This window comes from Pituophis catenifer, unplaced genomic scaffold, assembly GCF_029215685.1.
Source record: "Pituophis catenifer annectens isolate HBS135680 unplaced genomic scaffold, rPitCat1.0.hap2 SCAF_2, whole genome shotgun sequence".
Taxonomy (NCBI): domain Eukaryota; kingdom Metazoa; phylum Chordata; class Lepidosauria; order Squamata; family Colubridae; genus Pituophis; species Pituophis catenifer.
Genome location: NW_027256882.1, coordinates 178,071,064 through 178,096,986, shown reverse-complemented (window position 1 = coordinate 178,096,986; position 25,923 = coordinate 178,071,064). Strand labels below are relative to the sequence as shown.

Below are 25,923 nucleotides of genomic sequence, written 5' to 3'. Positions count from 1 at the left end.
ACTCTAACCCTCCTGACCTTTCATAAGGGCCTAAAGACCTGGCTCTGCCAGTTAGTTTGTGGCCCCAGCAGGGGTGGGTTCTAAAATTTTTTACTACCGGTTCTGTGGGTGTGGCTTATTTTGTGGGCGTGGTTTGATGGCCATGGGACAATTCTTTAGGATTTAGCAGAGGTACTGGTCTACCAGGCTTTTAACTGCTTACAGAGCCGTACTGGTCTACCCATTTGTTTTTGGACCGTTCCGGTCTACCTACTGTATTTTTCAGAATATAAGACGCACTGGAGTATAAGTTACACCTTAATTTTGGGGGAGGAAAACAAGAAAAAAAGAATTCTGCCTCTGCCTACCAGCATCAGGATCAGCGGCGTCCTCACTTCCATTTGGATTTTGATAACACGTAGCACAGATCTTTTTATCATTTTTAAACAAATCCTATCTATTTAACTGGATTGGGTAGGGTGGGGTGGGGTATGATTTTCATGGGGGCAGTTATCTCAGGAGGTTAAGGAGAAGTCTGCTGCTATAGGGGGTGGGGATCTCCAGTCCTCGCACAAGTTATGAAGGCAGCCGTCAGAACTGCTGGAGCTGCTTCCAGGCAAATCCTGGGAGAACTGGGAGCTCTAAAGGGGCTAAAGGTAAGGTGACCAGATTTTAACATTGGTAAAGTGGGACACCCACCATTTTGTGGGTGTGGCTTGGAGGTCATGTGACTGGCTGGGCGTGGCTAGCTGGTCATGTGACCGGGTGGCCATGGCTATGTGTATAGAAAAAAGTCATTTCTGACAGGTCCTCGTACTTTTGACTGGTCCTCACATTTATGACCATCCTCACATTTATGCCCGTGCAGCATTCTTAACAACCGTGTCACTCATTTCGCAACTGCTTCTCTTCACCATGGTGATAAGATAGGGCAAAAAACGTAAAATGTGAGGACAGTCGTAAGTTTGAGGACTGGTCAAAAGTGCGAGGACCAGTCAAAAATAACCTTTTCAGCCCTCTGAGTAGTCCATATGCATAAAAGGATACAGCAATAGAGAGGGATGAAGGAAGGGAAGGGAAATTAGAGTAGGAGTTAGGGTAAGAGAGGGAGGAAGAGAGGAGGAGAAGGAGAAAGGAAGAGGAAGTAGGGAGGAGAAGAAGAGGGGGGGAAGAGAAAGTAAGAAGAAAAGAGAGAGGTGGTAGGTTTGAGGAGAAAGATTGCTGTACAAAAAAAAAGATGAAAGGGAAGAAAGCCAACCCCAAACAAATATAAAGATATTAAGATAAAGAATGAATTGTTAAACTTGAAAGAATAAAAGAGAACAAATATGAATAAATAGCAATAATTAGAAACACACATACAAACTTACAATGTATTTTCTTTGAACAGAATATTTGGCCGGTTCACAAATTTAAACAGTGTTTAGTCATTTCAATTAAATTTACAATTTCTATATTTCCTTTTTGCCATATTTATTCCTCATCTATTTTTTTAAAAAACCAATATTACCCTTCATCCTCATCTCTAATCTTAATCAAATTCAATTTTTCCCTTCTATTCTATATTATACCCCTTCCCATTGTCATTTATTTTTATATCCATCCTCACATTGGTTAATTATGTAATTATGTAATACAGTTGTTTAATACAAATTCAACATTTTAATATAAATCAATTAGTTATATAACTATCTTTTTTGTATATTAATCAATATGAACATGAATATTCCAATTATTTCCATGCAATCCAATTTCTTACAAACCAATTATTTATATTTACCAATAATAATAAACCAAATAATTTCCCCCATATATTCCTCCAAACCACAACTTAACCATTTCTGCTTTCAACACAATATACAATTAATAGTATCTCAATTATTACAATTCCCTAGTTAAATAGAGCCTTTTTTCTTTTGTGTTTGAAAATCTTGAACTCTCCTCTTTTGTCCTAAATTTCCCATTGTTTGCAGTTTTGCACCTACCTTTTTTGGTGAGGAGAAAGAAAAAGAAAAAGAAATCTCTCTCTGCCTCATTTTGCCACGTTGCAGCAAAGACCCTGCTTTACTTTCGGTTTCGCTTTTTAAGCATAGTTAGGGGGAAAAAATCTCCAGCACTCTGCAGCTAGCAACAACAGAGCCCTGAGCAAAACAGCTGAGAGCAAATCAGCTGAGAGTCAGGAAGCCGATCTAATCAACTTGTGCTAATTAACCTATGCTGAAGTTTTAAGGGGCTGTTTTTTCTATTTTTGCAGGCATCGGTCTACTCATTTGTTTTCTTTTAACACTGATCAGCTGTAGGGCGCCCCTTTGAAGCCCCACGGCAAGAGTTTAAACAGTTTTTTTCCCTCTAGCCATCAGCTGGGACTCAGGAGGCAGCCGGGAGCAATCCACCACTGCGCCGTGTATTCGTTCCAAAAATCGGGACTTTTTTAAAATGCCGTGGGACGCAGGACAAATTGTTCAAAAGCGGGACTGTCCCACCAAAAGCGGGACGTCTGGTCACCTTAGCTAAAGGGGAAGAAGAAAACTCTGGGCATGTTGAGAACACACACTCTTGTTGCTGGAAGAATGGGAGAAGGGCTGCTTCTCCTGCAGTCTCCCCCTCCCCCTGCATCTTGTTCCTACACTCCTCTCTCCTCAGCCACCTTCTCCTCCCAAACGGTCTTCATGCCCAGAGGGACTCCAACCACAGTCGAGATTGGTTCCCCCCCCATTGCTCTCTTAAACTGAACTGCACTGAGCAGCTGGGGTGGCGGTGTGAAGGAGAAATGTCTCAGCTCCCCACAGCCACTTGGCATTTTGACCACCCGAAATGGATCAGCGGCAGCTGCTGCTTTCTCCCAGGATCATTTATCAATGAGTCAGAAAAGAAGTGCAGTTCAGTTTAAGAAAGAAATGGGGGGGGGGAACCAACTTCGACCTTCTTCCAGCAACAGGAAAATGTGCTTTCTCAACGTGCCCAGAGTTTTCTTCTTCCCCTTTAGCCACCAAGGAGGAGGACGCGCAGCTCTGCAAATTGCATTGGAGAATCGGGGAGGAAAACGCCGGAAAATGCGATGCATGGAGGCAATGGTTTTGCATTTGGTGTAAGGCAAGGTGCTCGGTGCCCAGACTGCCCCTTCTCCAGACTACCCAGGCTGAGGGTGGTCAGCTTCTGCTCCTGGCCCAGGAGATGGATCTGGCCAGGAGGGAAGAGAAAGTGAGACTGCAGAAAAGGAGGAGGAGGGTGGACGGCTTTGCGAATTGCTTCGGGGAATTGGGGAGGAAAAACAGCATTGCCTTCATGCATCGGGTTTTCTGGCATTTTTTTCCCCAATTCCCCGAAGCAATTCACAAAGCCACACACCCTCCTCCTCCTTTTCTGCAGTCTCACTTTCTCTTCCCTCCTGGCCAAATCCGTCTCCCGGGCCAGGAGCAGAAGCTGACTGCTCTCAGCCTGGGTTGTCTGGAGAAAGGGCAGGCTGGGCGGCAAGCACCTTGCCTTACACCTCTCATGCAGAAGAACCCACTTCGCAAGATCGTGTTTTCTGGCGTTTTCCTCCCTGATTCCCCGATGCAATTTGTACAGCCGCGCGCCCTCATGAAAATGCAGTGATGGCAGTTTTCAGCAGGTTCCAAACAGCACCCTAATCATTTCTGCCACCCATCTCCCAGCGTGCAACATTGCTCATTTTTGTCAATGTGAGGATCCCTACCGCTTGAAACTGTCAGAAAATGTGACGCACAGAGACCAACAACCTCCCAAGGGTGGGGGCCAGCGGGTGGATGGGGCTACATTCGGAGTATAAGACACACCCAGATTTTCATCTCCTTTTTGGGGGTAAAAAGGTGCATTTTATACTCTGAAAAATACGGTATTTGTTTTTGGAGCGCACTGCTCTACCACCTCACTGCCTTTTACTGCTGATCAGCTATAGGCGGCCCTTTGAAGGCCGTGGCAAGGGTTTAAACAGTTTTTTTCCTTCTAGCCGATCAGCTGGGACTCAGGAGGCAGCGAATAGATTGGGGGTGGGGCCAGGCAGAGGTCGTATTTACTGATTCTCTGAACTAGTCAAAATTTCCATTACCGGTTCGCAAGAACCGGGGAGAACTGGTAGCAACCCACCACTGGGCCCCAGTGGGGGAGTGTCACAATGGAGGTGGTTGATTTTTATTTTTTATTTTTTGCTTTAATTTATATGCCGCCCTTCTCCAGAGACTCAGGGTGGCTTACAATGCGTTAAGCAATAGCCTTCATACTTTTGGATATTTATACAAAGTCAGCTTATTGCCCCCACAATCTGGGTCCTCATTTCACCTACCTTTGAAAGGATGGAAGGCTGAGTCAACCTTGAGCCTGGTGAGATTTGAACTTGCAGTAATTGCAAGCAGCAGTTGTTAATAACAGTGCTTTAGTCCACTGTACTACAGGTTCTTTTGATTAACAATGAAAAGATTAACAATGAATCCCACCTCCACCCACCCTGCTCCTTCCCTCCCCATCTGTAACTGGATCATATTGTTTGCGGATATCAATTATGTTTTTAATATATAAAAGGTGAAGGTTTCCAACTCTGTCCAACTCTGGGGATGGTGCTCATCTCAGTTTCTTGGCCAAGGGACCCAGGGTTGTCTGAAGAAATTTTTTATGGTCATATGGCCAGCATGGCTATATGCTAAAGGTGCACAGAATGCTATTACCTTCCCACCAAAGCGGTACCTATTACTCTGCTTGCATTTGCATGCTTTTCAACTGCTAGGTGAGCAGGAGTTGGAGCAAGGAAGGGAGTATATGTATGTGTGTGTGTATGTGTATGTGTATATATATATATATATGAGAGTCTGTCGAAACGTCGCTTCTACCCTTTTAGGGATATGTTCACAATTACACGGGAAGAAACCCGAAATATTAACTGTACACACACACACACACACACACACACACACGTACGTACGTACGTATGTATGTATGTATGTATATATATGTATGTATGTATGTATGTATATGTGTGTGTATATACATATACATATAATTTTTATGATTGTGAGCTGGCCAGAGTTACCTTGATGGTAACATGGGTGCACAATAAAATAACTTAACTAAATAAATAATTCTAGCATTCATTTTATTCTCCCTGTAACAAAAGACAAATGTAAAAACAAGTAGGAATATCAGAAGATTAGAAGATTTGCTGAGTTGTGAAGAAGTTGCAGGTCATTGACTTTTCACTGCAGACCTTTCCAAAATCCAAATAATCTTTTGTCAGAGGAAATTTTTCCTGTGTTCAGCCTGATACTGTCCACTATAATGTGACTCACATTAATGGTATGTGATGACTTTCAACAAGATCATCAAAAGTCCATGTACCAGGATTAAAATACAAAGAAACAGACAAAAAACTATTTCTGGCTTCCTGACATTTGATATAGGATTTGTCACTTGATAAGCCCCATTTTTAATCTCCTATGTTATGAGAAGCTTGCAAGTGTAAATGTCTAGAAATAGACATATATAACATGTTGCTGCCAAAACAACAATATGACAAGCAGATGTTTTACACTGCAAGACTAAAAGACTACCTATTGCTCTGGGAACTGTTTAGGCTGCTGTTGGTGTTTCTTCCTTGTTTCCTGATGCTGTTTTCCATTGAACAGCTGAATTTAGGCCATAGCCTGGAATAGTGAAGCTGGAAAATATCTTGGCAGGGGGAGATCTTAAGAAAACATAGGAATGCATCACCTTGTAATGCATGACACCAGTCACTATCTGAAAGTCCCAAAGCCAAAGTCCAAAGAAAGTTCTCTCTAGCAGGCATTCCTGGAAGCTGAGGAACACTTTCCTGTGGCTTTTTCCTCAATGTTAAATCCAATGATGATCCCTCCTGTAGCTATACTCCTGCTGGTATGGTTGACGTTTCTCTACAGTTTGTAACAACCAGCATTCATTTAGTTATTGGTTGTGCAATTCAGGCAGGGTCGCAACTCTGAGGCTTGTGCTGCTTGCGGCTGCTGCCGTTTCCAGAGATGATAAATCCCACATTTCTTCCTATTGTTGTAAAAAGCCATGATCCCTATCAAGGAAATTAAAATCACGATTGCAGCTATTCCCAAGATGATTGCTAAGATATTGGGCTGGTGAGCTGTGGAAGAAAAAAACAAAAGAGCTGAAAATCAAATGACTGCGCATTCCAGAGAGCTGCAAGTATTTTAGGACTTCCCACCCAGCCCCACCCCACCCCCTTAACACACAAACACACCCCAAGTCTATTTTGAAAATAGAGTGTTCTAGTTTTCATAGCTGAGACAAAAATATGATATATACAAACTGCAACATGTACTGTAAATCTGTGGTTTTAACTCTCCAAAACTTTAAGATGTGTGGATTTCAACTCCCAGAATTCTCCAGTTAAGGGAATTCTTCGTCCCTAGTTTCAAAGTTATGCTGAGTCTCAATCTGTCTTGCTGTTTATTGTTTGTGTGTGTGCCTTCAAGTTATTCTTGACTCATGGCAACAGAGAAATCCCTGCAGATTTCATGGCAAGATTTTCAGAAGTGGCTTGCTATTGCCTTCTTGCTAGGGCAGAGAAAGATTGAATGGCCCAAAGTCACCCAGGTGACTTTGAGCTTAAAACAACATTAGAACTCAGATTCTTGATTTTTATCCTGGTACTTTAATCAAACCACCCTCTGTTTCCTGTTGGGCAAATTTAACTTGCAAAAAGCTAGTCCCTTGCTGAGATTCCTCACATTTTAAGAAATGTTCTAGGTTAAAAACTCTGAATCAGGTTGATGATACCTCCGAATTCTAAAAGATGTATCAGGAATGTTTTGGTGCATCTAAATACACACTCTCCAAGTTAACCATCTACAAATGGTTGCCTTCTTTAAATGTTAACTGTCTGTTCTCCTAATCCCTAGCTGGTGGGACAGACACAGAGGACGAGAAACAAAAGTTAATATATTTGTTTGGCATTAGGCCAGAAAATGGTGAATCAGATATAGAAGTATTATTTGGGTGCATGAAAATCAGTTCATATCCACACATAAGGGAATCTCTTCACTATTCATAGTAGATGCTCTCTTATCCATTAGAAACGTTATCAGTCTTTCTGGATTGCATCATAGATGGAAGTGATACCAAAATCTGGGAAGAGAATTCCTATCACTTTCTTTTATTGGGTTACATTCCTAACTTGCATGTGACAAATAAACTTCAATATTGTCCTGGTTGAGCGATACAAGCCCCCAAATTATGGTTATTCTTGTTCTTTAGAGCTAGAGGTGAACTTACATTCAACATGTATGGTCACATCTCTAACATCAAAGCCATACTGGTTGGTAGCATTACAGTGATAAATGCCATCATGCTCTCTCTGGACTAGCTGTGGTTCCCCAATGTTATAAGGCCTCCCATCTTTCCAGCACTGAACAATTGGTGTGGGGTTTCCCAGGGCTGAACAAGTAAATGATGTTGTACTTCCCTCCTTCCAGGTCAGTGCATGGGGACAATTGGAATCATCCATTTGGGGACCATCTAGAATGGAGAAGAAAATGTGGTTAGTTTCACTGGTAATAATACTCAGTGTGATGTATCTTCTTTTGTTCTGCAAAGCTGCTGCACATTTGTTAAGCCTTTCAGAGTTCTAAATCTCTAGGAATAAAATATAACATGTTTTTTTTTTCCTACTCACAGAAAACGGTGAGATTTTGAGATATATTTCTTTCCTTGGTGTGCCCATCAACGATCAGGATTACTTGGCAGATGAATTCCCTCTTGTTATCCTCTTGCTGAGCGATCATTTCATGCTGCAGGAAATGTTCATCTACGTTGCCGAATGCTAATATTTTGGCAGCATCTGTGATCTGCATTTTAAAACCAGGGGAAGCACTGCCGTCAGTGCTACATGTAATGTTCACTGTTTGATTGACGACAGCTTCTGAACTGCCAATCTGAAAGATGAGTTTTGGTAAAGCTGTGAGGGAACAGAGCAGAGCAGTGATTATGCATCTAGATGGACTAACTCTGGTAAGCTAATTTAATTATAAGAAATGCTCATCAAGGCCCTCTAAATCTTTTTTTCTTTCATGAATGAAGGTGAATATATGTGTCCCAAGATAATGTCCCAGAATCTAATCTGGGTTCAATCACCAGGACAAGAGGTTTAGTCTTCCGAGCTTTTGGACTTGTGCTGGAGCCCATCCTCAGGGAACCTCTCTCTACCAGTGTGTGTCTTTGGAGTGTGTGATCTCGGAAGCTGTGTTCTACTGCTTCCAAAATGTTTTTGACCGTGGGGGGGCCGATGGCGACGATGGCGATGGGGACTGCGGAGGCTGCGGCGGTGGTCGTGACGGGGGCGCCTAAGGTTGGGGCGGCTCCCAAGGGCCTAAAGACTTCCAAACAGACGGCCCAGGACTCTTCAGCAGCGGTTTTAGGTCAGATTTTGGGGTGACTGGAGAGTATATGACCCTTGAGGGAAGGGTTACCCCCAGGGACACCCAGAGACCCCCCCCAGGGTGAGCTGGATGGGGGGGGACGAAATTGGGGACGAAATTGGGGAGCTTTACCCTCTAGAATGGAAGGTTGAGGGTTATTGGGGCTGGAAAATGACTACAAACTTATGCGGTTTGAATCCCCCCCCTCCTTCCTTCAGACTGAGTTTCGGCCTTTTGGCCTACTACGATCATAGCTTCCCATCCATCTTGGCCTGCTGAACTACTCCTAATTTTTTCCCATTTCCATCTGGCCTGTCTGGATTCCCTACCATGTAGAACTTCTCTGACGAACATCTACGAACTTAAACCTCCTTTGAGCTGGATATTGGATTCCCTGATGCTGCTAATCCCAGGAGGGATACTGGTTCTATGGATATGGGGCCGAGGAGGCGGAATATGGCTATCCTCACCCTTGAGCTTTCTTTCAAAGTCTCCATGGATTGGCCTGGTGAGAGACGGCCACCCTGGAAACTTTCGGGGTCGAATGATATGCACCTCCTTAGCCACTGTCGTGAGAGGACAGTGGAGCTTGGCAGCCTGACTATGGACTGGAATTTTCCCTACGCTTATAACATCAGTGGTCCCCCACCCTTGGACTGTTTCCCCTGATAGCTATATGTACTCGGTGTCGGAACTCCTCGCCCTGCGAGTTTCTCCCCTCTCGCAGATTTGGCCCCCCACATTATCGAGGGCCTATCTCGATGACGGACTTTGGAGTCCGGAGAGATGGCATGGAGCAAGGAAGAATTTATGGGGCTTTTTAGGGAAATTTTTAAAGATTTTAAGGGGTTCTGGGGGAGGGGGTTGTAATTATTCTTTTAAAGATATTGGGAAGACGACTAGGGCGGATTGGGGGGGAAATCCACCAGGGTCAGAGCCGTGCCCGGCACAGGGTAACGATTCGGGGGGCACCGGACGAGGGATTGGGAAAGGGATGGGGGACGATATCTATGAGGGCTGTACCATCGGCACGGTGAATGGGAGGGGCAGATATGGCGGGAGCTGGGGACCACATCAGGTGCTGGGGGCTCGCACTTGCTGTCTGAGAGCAATTGCTTGCCCCGGTCCCCAAGGCTCTGCTCGGATACTAGGTGGCTTAGATACTCAGGAGCTGGGCCTTCGGCTGATGCTGTGCAATGCCAGGTCCGTGGTCAATAAGGCCCCCCTCATCCACGATCTTATACAAGAGGGAGGAGCGGACCTGGCGGGTATTACGGAGACCTGGTTGGGCCCGGAGGGTGGCGTCCCTCTGGTTGAAATGTGCCCACCAGGCTTCAGAGCATTCCATCAGCCGAGGGCTCAGGGGAGGGGCGGGGGGGTGGCGGTTATTATTAACGAGGATCTGGGTCCGAGGGAGACCACTGTGCCTCAGATAGCCGGATGTGAGTCCCTCCTTGTGAGGTGGGGCCGTGGGGTTCAGATGGGCTTGTTGCTTACGTACCTGGCTCCCTGCCGCGTGGCAACAGCCCTACCTGAGCTACTCGACGTGATAGCCACGGTGGCAGTAGATACACCCAGGCTTTTAGTCATGGGTGATTTCAACTTGCCATCCGTCGGTGAAACGTCTGAGGTGGCTCGGGAGTTCATGGCTTCCATGACGGCCATGGACCTGACCCAGTTAGTTCATGGCCCTACTCACAGGGGAGGTCACACTCTGGATCTGATTTTTGTCTCTGGCCAGTGGTTGAGTGGTCTTGTTATAGGGGATATAGACATGGAACCCTTGTCATGGTCTGACCACTCACTCCTTCGCCTAGATCTTCGAACCGCGACCCCTCGCCGCAGGGAGGCGGATCCAATTAGATGGATCCGCCCCAGGCGCCTGATGGATCCTGATAGGTTCCAGACGGAGCTTGGGCCATTTCCTGAGGATCTAGCACATGACTCGGCCGAGGACCTGGTAGCCGCCTGGGATCGGGCGGCTGGTGGGGCCTTGGACCGAGTTGTGCCTTTGCGGCCTCTGACCCGATGCCGATCCCGTGCGGCTCCTTGGTTTACTGAGGAGCTGAGGGAAATGAAGCGCCGGAAAAGACGCCTGGAGAGCGGTTGGAGGGCCAGTCTCGCTGAATCTGATCGAACACTGGTAAGGTCGCATATTAAGGCCTACCTAGTGGCGATAGAGACGGCAAAGTCTAACTACTTTTCCGCCTCTATTGCGTCATCAGGGAATCGTCCGGCCGCCCTGTTTAGGGTGACCCGCGCCCTGCTCCATCCGGGAGTGCGGGAGGATCCCTTAGAAGGCAGGGCGGAGGATTTCGGACAATACCTGTATGACAAAATCGCCCAGATCCGGGGGGATTTGGACTCTGACTGGGTAGATCAGGGCAGGGTGACGAGGAATAGTCTTGAGAATGTTATCTGGGAGGAGTTTGATGCTGTGACTCCTGATGATGTGGACAGGATTTTGGGGAGACTTAGTGCGGCCACATGTTTACTGGACCCGTGTCCCTCCTGGTTGGTACTGGCTTCCCGGGAGGTTACACGAGGCTGGCTTCAGGGTGTTATCAACGCTTCGTTGAGTGAGGGTTACTTCCCCACCGCCTTGAAAGAGGCGGTGGTGAGGCCTCTCCTCAAGAAGCCGTCCCTGGATCCGGCAATATTGGCCAACTATCGTCCTGTCTCCAACCTTCGCTTTATGGCGAAGGTTGTTGAGAGTGTGGTCGCACGACAGTTTCCGCAATTCCTGGAGGAAACATCTTATCTAGATCCGTTCCAGTCGGGTTTCAGGTCTGGGCACAGCACAGAAACGGCATTGGTCGCGTTGGTTGATGATCTCTGGAGGGCTCGGGACAGGGGTTGTTCCTCTGTTCTGGTCCTGTTAGACCTCTCAGCGGCTTTTGATACCATCGACCATGGTATCATGCTGCACCGGCTGGAAGAGTTGGGGGTGGGAGGCACCGTGTTGCGGTGGTTCTCCTCCTTTCTCTCCGACCGGTCGCAGTTTGTGTTGGCAGGGGGGCAGAGGTCGACCTCGAGGCCTCTCATTTGTGGAGTGCCGCAGGGATCGGTCCTCTCGCCTCTCCTGTTCAACATTTATGTGAAGCCGCTGGGTGAGATCATCCGTGGCTTTGGGGTGAGATACCACCAGTACGCTGATGACACCCAGCTGTACATCTCCACCCCAGGCCACCCCAACGATGCCCTTGAAGTGATGTCCCAGTGCCTGGAGGCTGTACGGATCTGGATGGGGAGGAACAGGCTCAAGCTCAACCCTTCCAAGACTGAGTGGCTGTGGCTCCCGGCATCCCGATATAGTCAGTTGACTCCATCACTGACTATTGGGGGCGAGTCATTGGCCCCCACAGAGAGGGCTCGCAATCTGGGAGTCCTCCTGGATATGCAGCTGTCCTTGGAGGAACACCTGACGGCTGTAACCAGGGGGACCTTTTGTCAGGTTCGCCTGATTCGCCAGTTGCGGCCCTTTCTTGATCGGGATTCCCTGTGCACAGTCACTCACGCCCTCGTCACCTCTCGCCTTGACTATTGCAACGCTCTCTACATGGGGCTCCCCTTGAGGAGCACCCGGAGGCTCCAGCTGGTCCAGAACGCAGCAGCGCGGGTAGTGACGGGAGCAGCATGGCGCTCCCATGTAACACCGCTCCTGCGCGAGCTGCACTGGCTCCCAGTTGTCTTCCGGGTGCGCTTCAAGGTGTTGGTTATCACCTTTAAAGCGCTCCATGGCATAGGGCCTAGCTATCTTCGAGACCGCCTGCTGCTACCAACGACCTCCCATCGACCCGTGCGCTCCCACAGAGAGGGCCTCCTCGGGGTGCCATCAGCCAGACAATGTAGGCTGGTGACCCCCAGGGGGAGAGCCTTCTCTGTGGGGGCACCTACCCTCTGGAATCAGCTCCCCCCAGAGATACGGAGAATCCAAGACCTCAGTGCCTTCCGTCGCGCCCTTAAAACCCATTTATTTAAACAAGCCGGGCTGGCTTAAGATGAAATTTTTAACTGTTTTTTAAATGTTTTAAACGTTTTTAATTGGTAATGAGTTTTAATTGGGCCAAATTTATATATCTTTTAATTGTTTTTAATATTTGTTCTGCATGTTTTTTAATCTGGCTGTACACCGCCCTGAGTCCTCAGGGAGAAGGGCGGTATAGAAATCCAATATAAAATAAAATAAAATAAATAAATCTATGGCAGGGTGTGCAATGTAGTTGGCATTAGAAGCTAACTACAAGAACATGAGCAAGTGGTCTCACAAGGAGACCCAAACTCATTGGTAGCCTCACATTGCAATGAACAAGGACATACGGTACATTCAATTTTGCAGCTGCTAAGATGTTGGACAAGCAGGTATATAAAAACAGTCAGGGAAGTGATTGAAGCCTGGGAAACTGGGCTTCAGTTAACAGGAGTACTGATTTACCATCAGTTAATCAAGTATTTAGGAGGTGAGGGATTGGCAGCACAAGAAACAACAACCAGTGACTTAATAGCCAGCTATCAACACTCCAATCAGCAACTAAAAAGCCATACACAACCAGGCACCGTATACATACCATGCATAGAATAGCCCAAAGCACACACTCTGCTGGAGAGAAGTTCCCTGAAGATGGGCTCAGCACAAGTCTGAAAGCTTGGAAGACTAAACCTCTAATCCCGGTGACCAACCCAAATTGGATCCTTATTTTCTTTCTTTCAGTCAATAAATATAGAGAGAATGATTAAGATAATGGACCAGGACAAGAAAGACTCATGATCAAAGACACCCTAGCTATGGAAGTTTACTAGGTGACTTTGGCTCTTCACTCTTTCTCACCCCAACATACATCACAGGATTCTTCTTGTGAGCCAAACCTATAGCTTGGGTTCAGGACTGTGTTTTTGAAAAACATGTATGAATGGTTCACAAATATTGAGAAGAAGCAAACAAGGTTAGAATGGCAATTTCCCCCCCCCCCCACTTCTGTTATATATTTGGTTAAGCCACATTGATCCCTCTAAACATCAGATTATTGTATTGCGTGTTGATAGGTAAAAAAGAGTTTAGAGCAGTGTTTCTCAACCTTGGCCGCTGGACGATGTGTGGACTTCAACTGCCAGAATCCTCCAGCCAGCAGAGCTGAAGTCCACACATCATCCAGCGGCCAAGGTTGAGAAACACTGCTCTAAACTCTTTTTTACCTATCAACACGCAATACAATAATCTGATGTTTGGGTATAGAAACAGACCAGCAAATAAGTAGTGATACAGTATTTACTTCATTTACTACTTTCATCCTATGAAAGTTTGTCACTAAAACCGATTTAAAACTTAAAAATCAGAAACCGGAATAGATGATAGCTACGGTTTTATTTTGTTTTTGTTTTTGACAAATACACAGAAAAAGATTTTTAAATATTAGCTCTCCTATATTGCCATACTTATGTAAATGTAAACTGTAAAACCAAGGTTGAAGACTCCACATCTTTGTGGAATGCAGGGACACTGTCAGCTGGCAATGTGAGAAAAACTGGAAGCTGTTTCTCAGTCATTTGCAATCAGTTTTCCCAAACTCTGGCATTCTATTCCATGCTTCATTTTTTCCAGTGGTTTACATTAGATCCAAGCTCTGTATGTACTTAATTTGAATAGGAATATTGGTTTGGTTCACCCTTTAATAGTTATTCTTCAGTTTCAATGAAAATACAACTGGGATAAATTTCTATTTTCTTCAATTCCATTTGTTTCAAAGAGGACTCACTTCAGCTACTTAAACTATTTGATTTTTTTTACTGAAGTTTTGTTTTTCAAAATAAGTCATAACTTATAATAGATGGAAGAAAACTCTTCTAATTCTCTCTGTGTTAGTAATTACAGATATGAGACTCACCAAACACGTTCACTATCTTTGTCACATTTTTGGTCATTGGCCCCAGAGAGACTGTGCAGATCAACTCATGATCTCCAACTGAGGAAGAGGCTATCACAGCCTGGGCACTTGCCAAGCCCCCCATCACAGTGGTGTTGAAGGTCAGAGGTTTCCCTGCAAACCACAGATCAAACACGGTCTCTTCGGCTGGGGAAACCTCAGGTGCATCACACGTCACTTTCATCAGAGTCCCAGCTTCTAAGAACAGGCCAGCGTGGAGCAGGGGAGCCTTTGCAAAATCTGCCAAGAAAGTAAGAGAAATCAGGTCAGTTATTGCAAAAAAAAGGAAAAAAAAAGCACAGTCACAATAGTATCCTCTCCCTAACCTCTCAGGGGGGTGAGTGCTGGGTCAACTGTAGGGGACATCAAATCTATGCAAACAAAAACCCAAACAGTGTAATAGGTGGACCAACCCCTTCTGTGCATTGTCTAGCCACAGGGCGCAGTATGTCTAAATCAGAACTGGGGCAATGGATGGGATCTCACCAAAAGTCCATAATGATATGCCATGGGAGGTGTTTTTCAGGAGTGGTCCTCTTGGTCTCAGATCCAGAGATGTTTGGCAGGTGATTGTCTTGTTGTAGTCATTTTGCTCAGCTCTTATGTGATGGTTCACCACAACAGCACCAGCTTCAGGCTGAGTGTGATCCTGAAAGGCCTTTATCAGAACTTGCTCTTCCCCTTTCAGCAAGGTCACCGTGAGGTCATGGATGGGGGCTACACCAAGAACCCGACATGTGAAGTTATACACCTTGCCCACTTCCATTTCTGGTATTGGATCCAGTTCAATACTCTCTGGAGATTCTGAAATGAAATGAAATAAAATGTTCTAAATCAATTTTGTTTGATTAACGTATGCTAGAAGTGAACAAGCAATAACATGGCTCTTCTGTTATTTATTCTATGGCAATAACATTCTCTCTACCTAAGTACATATTTTCCAGCCTGTACATTCTAAGTCAAACTTAAATGTCTATATACCTTTAAGGGGCAGTGGATGGCATGCCTTAGCTTTCCCAAAAGAAATACCTTGTCTCTTGTCATCTGAAAGATCTATTTCTATTTGCTTGCCCTAGTTAGATAATTATTTCCATCTTTTGCCTTAGCTAAGTGCCTGCATTCTTGTTAGACATTAATGTAGGTAATCCTCACCAAAATATTTCTATAATGTCATAATCACAGTCCCAGTTTTATTGCAGGAGGGTGGGAAGAATTTGCCTCAGGGGAAGGAGCGATATTGGTTATTTATTTATATTTCTCCTACCTACATAGCAATTAGAAAGCATGCAAATGCGAGTAAAGAAATAGGTACCACTTTGGTGGAAAGATAATAGTGTTTTGTGGCGTATAGTCATGCTGGCCACATGACCACAGAAATCTCTTTAGGCAATGCTGGCTCCCTCGGCTAAGAAACGGAGATAAGCCCTGTCCCCTAGAGTCAAATACAACTGGCCATGAAAAACTTTTACCTTTTATTTATATTTCACATTTCTAAACTGCCCATCTCCTTCAAAGAGGGACTCTGTGTGCTCCTTCCAATTTTTTGCCATTTATCTAGCTAAAACCAGAAGCCTTTTTTGAAGGCTCTTTCTATTGATGAAACAGGATGCCATGCACCAGATCCATTGCCACTCACTACATTTGGCTAATTAGTTTCTGTAGGTAAATTTCTGCTCTCTGTGTTTGACACTTTGCTTCTTGATGCAACTGCATCCTTTCCTGAGTTTCTCCTGAATCTGAGCTGGGTTCTGAAAGGGTGGGAGCCATCCTATTCCCACACAAAATCAAAGAGCTGTAGTTCCCAGCCTGTGTCACTTTGAGATGTGTGGACTTCACTTCCTAGAATTCTTAGTAAAGTCCATATTGGTTGGAGAATTCTGGAGGTTGAAGTCCAGCCATCTTAAAATTCTCCAGTTTGGGTAACATTAGAGCATAATTGACACAATCCAGCAAGTGACTTACTATAAATAATGATGTTTGCTTTTGGAGATTTCTTCTGTCCAGTCTTACATTCAGCATAGCACAAAGGGCTGGCTGCCCAATAGTCCACATTGCTGAGACGAAAGGCTTTCCAGTTAGATCCATTTTCTATGGGAAGCTTTGTATAGGCAGACTCAATGCCAATATTTTCACAAGTGCTTGTGCAATTCAGGTCAAGAGAGCCTCCAAATTCCACCACAGGATTTGGTGGCCAGATTTCCACAAACTCTTCCTCTGTAGTTCCTGAAATCAGAACAAAGACAGCTGGTGCAAAAATGAACAGAGTGGAGGAAAAGTTAGAAATTAATACTGAAAAATAGGAAACCCAATGTTTGTCTAGTTCAGACATGGACCTTCAATAGTGACAAACTTGCAAACTTAAAGTCCTTATTTGGAAATAAATTCAAACTGCTGTTTATATGTATCTGTCCAATTGTATCTGACTGGATTGCTTACATACTCCCAAACAGTAGTAAAATTAAAAATGCAACTATGCATAATTTACTGAAGCTCTGAGGAATATCCGGGGCCCATGTATGCAATCAACATCAATGAAAGAAGAAACATACCCCAAGACCCCAAAACCTGCTGAAACAACCAAATCTTAATAGCTCTACAGAAAGATAACGGAGTTGTGGCCTATCTGATATCAGGCTAGGGAGGTTGTCCTAATTCAGGCAGTGTCTGAGACAGCCCAACCCCATGATCCCTGCAAAGCAGGGGTGAAATCCAGCAGGTTCTAACAGGTTCTGGAGAACTGGTAGCGGAAATTTTGAGTAGTTTGGAGAACCGGCAAATACCACCTCTAGCTGGCCCCAGAGTGGGGTGGGAATGGAGATTTTGCAATATCCTTCGCCTGCCACGCCCACCAAGCCACACCCACAGAACCGGTAGGGAAAAAAAACTGAATTTCACCCCTGCTGCAGAGGCCATTCCTTAAGGGTTGGGATCCAGAGCAAGCCTTTCTGTCCAGATCTAAAAGGATGAGCATAGATTGCAGGGAGAAGGCACCACAGATATCCAGATGGTGAAAAATGGAGGCTTTGAAGGTGACAGCCAGTCCTTTGAGTTGCAGTTGAAGACACAGGTAGCTCTCAAAGTTAATGTGGCTATAGTGGTCAAGCTATAAGTTAAGCGTTTAGTTTTAGATCCATTATTGGCTTGCACTAATATTTCAAAAAAGAAAACAAACGTCAAAAGTCACAATATCCTTTGCATGTATACCTAAGATTTAATGTAATGCACATCTAGATATAGTTGAATTCCTTTTTTTTGAAAAGTTTTTCAGTTTTATTTCTTATACACATAATATAAAATGTACATTTTCTTATACATAATTAATCATACATATACCTGTTTTCCTTAAAGAAAGCATTAAAATAAGACATTTTAATTACATTTGGAGTTGCTTTTCTACCGTTTCTTCCCTCATTTCACAACAAACCTTCTCCTTCTCCTCCTCCTTCCCTCCCCTCCATCCTCTCCTCTCCTACTTTCTCCTTCCTCCTCTCCTACCTCATCCTACTTCCCCTTCCCTTCCCCCACTCCTCTCTTCTTTTCCCCCTTCTCACCTTCTCTCCTACTCCTGTCCCCTACCCTTCCTTCCTCTCCTTTTCCCTTTCTTCCCCTCCCTCTCCTCTTTCTACCCTCTACTCCTCTCTCCTTTCTATCTTCTTTGCTATGAATATTTTCCTTGTTTGGTATCCGAGCAACTCCTGTATTCTAATAGTATATACTTTCTTTTGATTTCTTTTCAGATTTATTCTATCTATCAGTATTATCCTCATAATTGTACATTTATTCTTATTATCTTCTTTCTTTTCCCCCCTCCCATCCCTCTTTTTCATTTACTCTGGTGTCATCTGGGTTTCTATTTCTTTTCTATTCTCTCCCTCGTTTAATTTTCTATTATCTAACTCATTTATCGATCCTCTTATCTTCATATTTCTTTTCTAACTATATATATTCCATTTAATATCCCTTCCTTACTTTCTTCCCTTGCTTCTGCTAGTATCTCTGCAATTTTCTTTGCTAAATTTTCTCCCTTTTCTTCTTCAATGTTTTGTAATCTTAAATAAAAATCAGCTTTATCCATTTCCAGGGTTATAATTGTTTTTTCCTGATTTTTATCAGTAATTGTAAGTCTATAGTCCAGCTCTTCAACTTTTTTCTCGGTTGCTTCTGCTTTTTCTTCCATTTGCTGCAATCGTTCATTTTTCTCTATCATTTCTTTAACTTCTTTCAGTTCTCCTTCCATTTTTTCCATTCTCCTATCTACCTTGTCTAATATTGTCTTAAGATCTTCATATATTTTAAAAAAAATTAAAAAAAAACTTTTTTATTCTTTTGTGTATATTTGTTGTTTTTAACAGTCGCTTGGTCGATTGTCGTTGTGAGCCACCCTGAGTCCTCGGAGATAGGGCAACATACAAATTTTATAAATAAATAAATAAATAAATAAATAAATAAATAAATAAATAAATAAATAAATAGTCTGTAGCATATTTTTTAATTCTGTGTTGACTTCCTCTTGCTGTGATGCAATTTCTGTTGTCTTTTGCCCTGTAGTACCAGCCATTGTTGATATTGATGGTGATGATAAATGTTGTGTTTTTTTCTTCATCTTATTTTTTTCCCCAAATTTTAGTACCCAATTTTATAATCCAAATACTCGATTTCTTTAAATTCAAAATGCCCAATCAGGTTCTTGAAACCCTAATCCACATAGATTTGATCCATAAACCATACAAAAAAACAAGAACAATCAAACAGCCCAAAAGGGAAAAAATAGAGGGGAAAAAATACAAAGAAAGAGAAAGAGAAAAAAAGGAAAGAGAGAGAGAGAGAGAGAGAGAGAAATAAAAAATAAAACCAGATCAGCACAAAAATAAAAATTTACTAGTCCAAAACCCAGGTGTTTGCCCAAAATATCTGGGCCTGGTGGCTCTGCAGACTAAAAAAAAGCATTGTGATTAACACCAGCTGTCTGCAATTACTGTAAATTTGAATCTCACCAGGCTCAAGGTTGACTCAGCCTTCCATCCTTTCTAAAATAGGTTAAATGAGGACCCAGTTTGTGGGGGCAATAAGCTGACTTTGTATAAAATATACAAAAGTATGAAAGCTATTGCTTAACGCATTGTAAGCCACCCTGAGTCTCCAACCAGGCAATAAAAAGATGAAAAAAATATATATCTACCCCCCCCCCAAAAGAAAAGAAAAAACAAAAACCCTGCCAATGAACTCTTTTAAATCCAGGAAGAGGGCATTTCTACAAGGAAAAAGGAAAAGGAAAAGGCATAAAAAGAGAAAAACCAGAAAGAAAAAAAAAATAATATTCCCAAATACCACTATTCCAAAATCTTACAAAATTTATTACTCCATCAAGCAAAAGGAAAAAATAAGCAGCTTTCTTTCTTCTTTTTCTTCTATATCTTCCCCCTTCTGTTACAAAATCATAAAACCACTTCTTATCAAAATCTTCCTGCCAGTTTCCAAAACATCCCAAGGTCACTCCCTTCTCATCTTTTCCTTTGTCCAATATATCTCTTTAATTTCCTCTGCAATCCAAAATAGTCTTAAAGGAGAAAAAAAAAATAAACCCACAGCTTCAAAGCTCCAAATTCAACTTTTCAAATTCCTCTTTTCCCAATCTGCTTTCAGTTTGTTAAATTACTTTTTCAGCTTTTGTTAATTAGCTTTTATTAACGCCTTTCGTTTCTTCGCTGCTGTTCCGGAAATGGGGAGGTAGCCTTTTTCCACTCCCTCCCCTCTCTCTTTGCTAATTTTCTCAAGTAAAATAGTTTTAAAAGTTCAGGAGTTAAATATATAAAGGAATCTTGTTTTCAAGACCACAAATTCTCACCCACGTGAGATGATCCCACGTGAGATGATCCCACATTCTCTTTTCTTTATCTTCTTGCGTGTGGCCGGCCTGGCTTGTGACAGTTCCTAATGACTGCTTCCCTTGCTGCTGGGTCGGAAGCTATTGCAGACACTTCAGGGAACTTGCGGCGTCCCTGTTTGTGCCTGCCAGTGCCTCCATTCTTCACTATCTTTACAGGACAGCTATGATCCCTGGGGATCCCCTAAAGCAGCTGAGATATCAGCATTTTCCAGGAACCCTGGAATTTGCTGTGCTGCCGCTGGCATTAGCCACACCTCTCTCAGCTGAATTCCAACATACTGTGTTATCCACCCCTTACGGCACATTTCAAGTTATTTTTAATGTCATTTTTTAACCTAATTTAGATGAGATATGCAACCATTTTAATTCCTGACCATCTAAACATGGTAATGTCATTGACTTTGAATAAAAATATCCCAGTTAATGAAATAAGGCTTTTTAAACACCTCCTTGCTGAAATAATCACAGTTTGTTAAATAACAAAAGAAAGATATACCATTTTTTTCCACAAATAGTCCACTAATATGGGAATAGCATGGGTTACTCTTAAAGTACTTATTTTACTAACTAACCTATCACCCCAGGCAGAAAAAGATGCATGCATCACAACATAGAAAAATTGAACTAGAAGTAAAATAAACCCCAAAGTGCTCAAAGTTTCTGTTGCAAATTTTTTTAGGAAGCATATCATACTTTTAGGTTTACTAACCTAGAGTTGAACCAATTATATCCTTTGGACACAGAATATTTTTTTAAAAATTGCAACAGATTTATTGAGAACAGAGAGAAAAACCTGAGAAATGAATGGTTTCTTATATGAAACATTTGTAACAAAGTAAAATAATATCTTCTTCAGGAGCAAAGTAGACCAATTATAATGAAATTAATTATTAATGTTTAGAATATTATAAAATTTATGTAAAACTGGCAAACATAGATAATTTTAAATTTTAATAAATTTTCCAGAAATTTCTGATATACAGTCAAGTGTTTTGACTGAACACCTAATGTTATAGAAAACAGTGACATTCCTGATATGTTTTATTGACCCTTGGGATTAGCCCTATGGGATAACCCAGTGATGGCGAACCTTTTAGAGACCGAGTGCCCAAACTGCAACCCTAAACCCATTTATTTATTGCAAAGTGCCAACACAGCAATTTAACCTGAATAATGAGGTTTTACTACCTAAAATAATGATAAACAAGACAGAGGTCAGCTAATTGTTCTAAGAAAAATGTGATAAATGCACTTTTATGCTCCTTATTTTTTTTCTGCTTTTGAAATATTACACTTAGCAACAATAAAAAAGAAAAACTTTCTCTTTCTCTCTTTCTCTCTCTCTGTCTGTTTCTCTCTGTTTCTCTTTCCCTCCCTCTGTCTGTCTCTGTTTCTCTCTCTCTTTCCCTTCCTCCCTCTCTCTCCCTCCCTCCCTCTCTCTTTCCCACTCTCTCTTTCCCTCTCTCTTTCCCTCTCTTTCCCTCTCTCTCTTTCTCTCTTTCTCTCCCTCCCTCCCTCCCTCCCTCTCTCTCTCTCTCTCTGTTTCTCTCTCTCTCTCCCTCCCTCTCTCTCTCCCTCCCTCTCTTCTCCTCTCTCTCTTCTCCTCTCTCCCCCCCTTGGGAGGTAGGAACTGCTGAACTGGTCCTGGGTGGTGGGAATATGACATCTGGAGGCCGAGGAGCCCAGGAGCAGCGTGCCCATGCTCAGCTGGTCGGCAGAGAGCCAAAGATTAGCTGGCCAGTAGGGAGGCAGGGCATCCCAACACTGGCAGCTTTGGAGGAAAAGCAACTGACATCCGGGAGGCCAGAGCGAGCCCATGACAATGCAGGGTCACATTGTGGCTCCGCATCATAATGGACTCCAGGAGGAGGATGGAACCCCATCTCCCCCATTGTGAAGCGTGCTAAATTTCACTGTGCTGTGCAAGGCGCTGCGATAGCAGTGGGCAGGCCATGGAGGCAGCAACAGTAAATGTATCGTGATGAAGGCGGAATGCTGTTTCGCGTATTTTTTTTTAGCCCCACAAACTTTTGTTTCCCTGCAAACGAAGTGAGAAACGTGATGGAGAAATGCAATGGAGCTGGGCTGGGGTGACAACTGTGCATGCCCACAGAGAGGGCTCTGCATGCCACTTCTGGCACACATGCCATAGGTTCATCACCACCGGCCTAGGATGTTCTGGAGCAGAAATTTGAGGAAATGATTGTTCAGCTGCCCCTTGACTTCCAACATTTGCCTAAATAAACAGAAAGTCTCAGCCAGTGTCCAGCTGCACTTTGTCACAAATCAGTTTCCAATGTTTTCCCTTTCAGTTTTTGCCCAACTGGACTTGATCCAAATTTTGATAGCATTTTTAAAACAGACACAAATCAATTGGAAAGTAAAGTACAGAGCATATTACAGTGGGAGGAGTCTCACTTTTTGTTCACTTGTTTTCCGAAGATCAAACAAATCTTAAGAAAAAAGATAATAAGAATAAAGATGATTATAATCAACAATACAGGAAAGTGAATGGAGGTCAACAGGTCAATATTCCATGGAGATTTCTTAAGAAACAATTTCTCCCAGTCTGCTTCAATTTAATTTTTCCAGACAATCCCTTCAGAAAACATGTTTCTTTCTCACTTTTTCCAAAATGGAGACAGCTTCAAAAAAAGCATGGAAGGATTACAAATGCAAAAAAATGATAATCTGAACACAGCCTTGATCAATTAGGCTTCTTTCTTACTAATACCAATAAGCCATTGATCCATAAAATATCCTCCTACCCTGGAGAACACTATCTGGAGAAATTGAGGACTACGTGCTAGTGCTGTATGGCCAGTCCTTGATTTATGTTGTAGTCCGCAAAAGCTTAAAGAAAATGACTTGAGTGGAAAGTTTATATGGAATTTTTTTTGAAAGTAGAAAAGATTGAAGAGATGTTTTCTGGTTTGACGGATTAAAAAGGTCAAAAGAAAATGGAGAAAAGACATGACATGACAATTCCTTGATAGAAAGAAAGGTAGAAGGCATAACTATATTTTTTCTTCTCTTGCCATTGCTTTTGTTCTTTTGTTGTTACATTCTTTTTTTTAATGATTTATTAATATACTGTATATTTATATATATTTAAATTATAGGGGTGGGGGGGAGAGAGAGAAATTTGGTTCGGCTGTCATAGGCATTAAACTATAGAGGTACACTTAGGGCAGGAAGATAATGAAAGAGAAATAACTGCTTTGCTGGCTTCTGATACCACGAGTCTTATTTTTTCTAAGGACTGGCTACCTAGGCGAGCCATTTTGTGAAACAGATATAAATTGTTTTTACCTTTTAATGCTCTTCTACATACTGATAGGTATAAGTGCTTGATGAATCAAAGTCAGACAGGAAGAGCCCAAACATGCCCAAACATGCCTGTTACAATGTTTTTCTGCTCTATAGCATCTCTGATCAAATTAACTTATCAAAAAATTGCCGTTCTGGTTCTCCGCCTGCTAGACTTCATATTCAAATCATAGTTTAGGGTTAGCCTGACATGGCAGCAAATCTGGTCATGGTTTGCTGTTGTAGATTAAAAAAAGCCACTTCCAAGGATCTCATTACCACTTCTCACTAAAATTATGTTTTATCAGGCTCCTTCCGTCTCTTTTTCGTGCTTTGCCCCACAATATCTGAGCGAAATGGAGGTTTCCTTTCTTACCTTGAGTAACAGCCCAGGCTCCTACAGCAAAAAAGAAGATAAATTTCTGCATGTTGCACTCTCAGTCTCTTGGGTTGGCTGTTGTCTGGATCGATTCCTGCCCCTGAGAGAGGCAGGCCAAAATCTGGATCAGTCCAAATAGGAGAAAACAAGGAACAGAGGCAGAGTGAGCACCTACAGTCAAAGCAGCAAGTAGCTTCTGGAAGCAGATTTATCGACTAGCTCTGCCAAGCTCTCTTAATGTTACACAGCTTCAGGAAATATTTGCTTCCTCTCCATTGAGGCTCACTGAGCACGTTCTTCCGGCCCTGGCAGCCTTAGTTTTCCCTCCCAAGAAATCGCCTTTTTTCCTGATCACTGAAATCTAATTGACTCTTTCAAGAACCTTTCTTGGTCAGCCATTCTCAACCTTTCGCTACCAGCCTCCATTATTCATATCATTTTGTATGTCAAGTGATTTTTTTTCACTTGAAAAAAAATGCTTTTTCTTAGCATTACCTCTAAAAATACCTATAGTTTTCCATTCCAGTATGTAAATACTGATGTCTAATACTAATTCAAATGCTAATGAATTTCCTTTGGGTGGTTCTTGATGGTTTCACTTTTTATTTTCCCACACTAACCATCTCCATTTTATAACTTAAGAAAAAGGAAATTGTACCTTCAATTTTCGTGTGAGAGTGCTACTGTGTGTGTGTGTGTGTGTGTGTGTGTGTGTGTGTTTTCATATAATGTACTTTTATATTCCATAAATAGGTCAAATATTACTATCTTATGTCTTAAGACACCTGCTTCATATTTTAAATTAATGTGCATGATTGATAACCAAGAAAGCATTTCCTATTTCAATTTGCCCCCAGTATTTTCTCCTGAAGGATACAGTAATTGAATGCTTCTCCTCCCACACACACATGAATGTTTCCATTCTAATATCTCAGGTCCCCAAAGCAATCATCATTTAGATCTATTTGATCTCATGAAGTGGTTGTGGTAAGGAATGAGAAATCCAGTTTGAATGAGCCAGAGCAATTGGATGCATCCCAGTGTGACTGGTCTTTTCAGTCAAAAGCAAGAGTCCTTTTCCAATTTTACTGGGGATCTGACTGCATGAGAATCCAGTGGATTTAGCTGATAAGGGCCATTTGTACAAACTAACATTACAAACATGACACTGTTCCTTATATGGCCAAAGGCTCATAATTATTTTGTTCACCAGTGCAACGTGGTCCACTTGTGTCTCCAAAATCATATTTTTCTGCCTTTTTTTCTTTGTCATGAAGCTAAAAAGCTTGCAGTAATTCTTTTCAAACATCCAGTTTATTTTCCCCTTCTTCTCAGGATTACAAGGTAAGGGTACATAAGAAAAGGTCTAAGACTACAGAATAACAGAGCTTGACGTGACCTTGGAGGACTTCTAGTCCAACCCTCTGCTAAGCAGGAAACCCTATACCATTTCAGACACATGGCTGTCCAGTCTCTTCTTAAAAGCCTCCAGTGATGGATCACCCACAACCTAAGAATAACGCGGGGGTGGGGGGGAGGGGGGCAGAACCGGTTCGGTGACATCATAACATCACCACTACCGGCTCGGCAGAACCGGGCTGAACCGGGAGGAACCCACCACTGATATATATAAAACATATTTATATGTTAACAGGTATTCTGTGGCCATATTTGTCATTCACAGTCATTTGAGGGCTTGAAGTTTCAATGAGTTAGCAATGAAGATGAGTTGCATAGGGGTACTTTTGGTTTACTTCTAAGTCCCATCTGCAGCATGCATGCAACCAATTCAGAACTACTATTCTACCCCTGCTCAGTACCAGGGTGCAAATTAAAGCATCTCTGAAGAAGGCTGTCCAATTATACCAAGGGTACACTACAAAAAGTAAAACCTTCTTCCTCAAGACACTTTCTCCTCCCAGATGACCATGAAGGAGGACTCTAGGATCTCCTCAACAAAATTAAAATGGTGGAATGCACCTTTGCGGTTGCATGCTTTCACTGGGGTTTTTTACAAATGTTCTCAGTTAGAAA

The 25,923-nt window shown here is 42.9% G+C and overlaps 1 protein-coding gene across 1 annotated transcript; it reads right to left on the bottom strand.

Annotated features, from left to right (window-relative positions):
• Positions 1-5,097: 5,097 nt before the first annotated feature.
• LOC139310939 (intercellular adhesion molecule 1-like) lies at positions 5,098-24,065 on the bottom strand. The gene is given in 8 exon segments (XM_070935220.1): positions 5,098-5,933; positions 5,936-6,100; positions 7,252-7,494; positions 7,652-7,933; positions 14,276-14,554; positions 14,801-15,118; positions 16,277-16,537; positions 23,887-24,065. Coding segments are annotated over 8 exon segments (1,623 nt in total). The 5' UTR covers positions 23,939-24,065; the 3' UTR covers positions 5,098-5,910.
• Between the last annotated feature and the right edge of the window lie 1,858 nt (positions 24,066-25,923).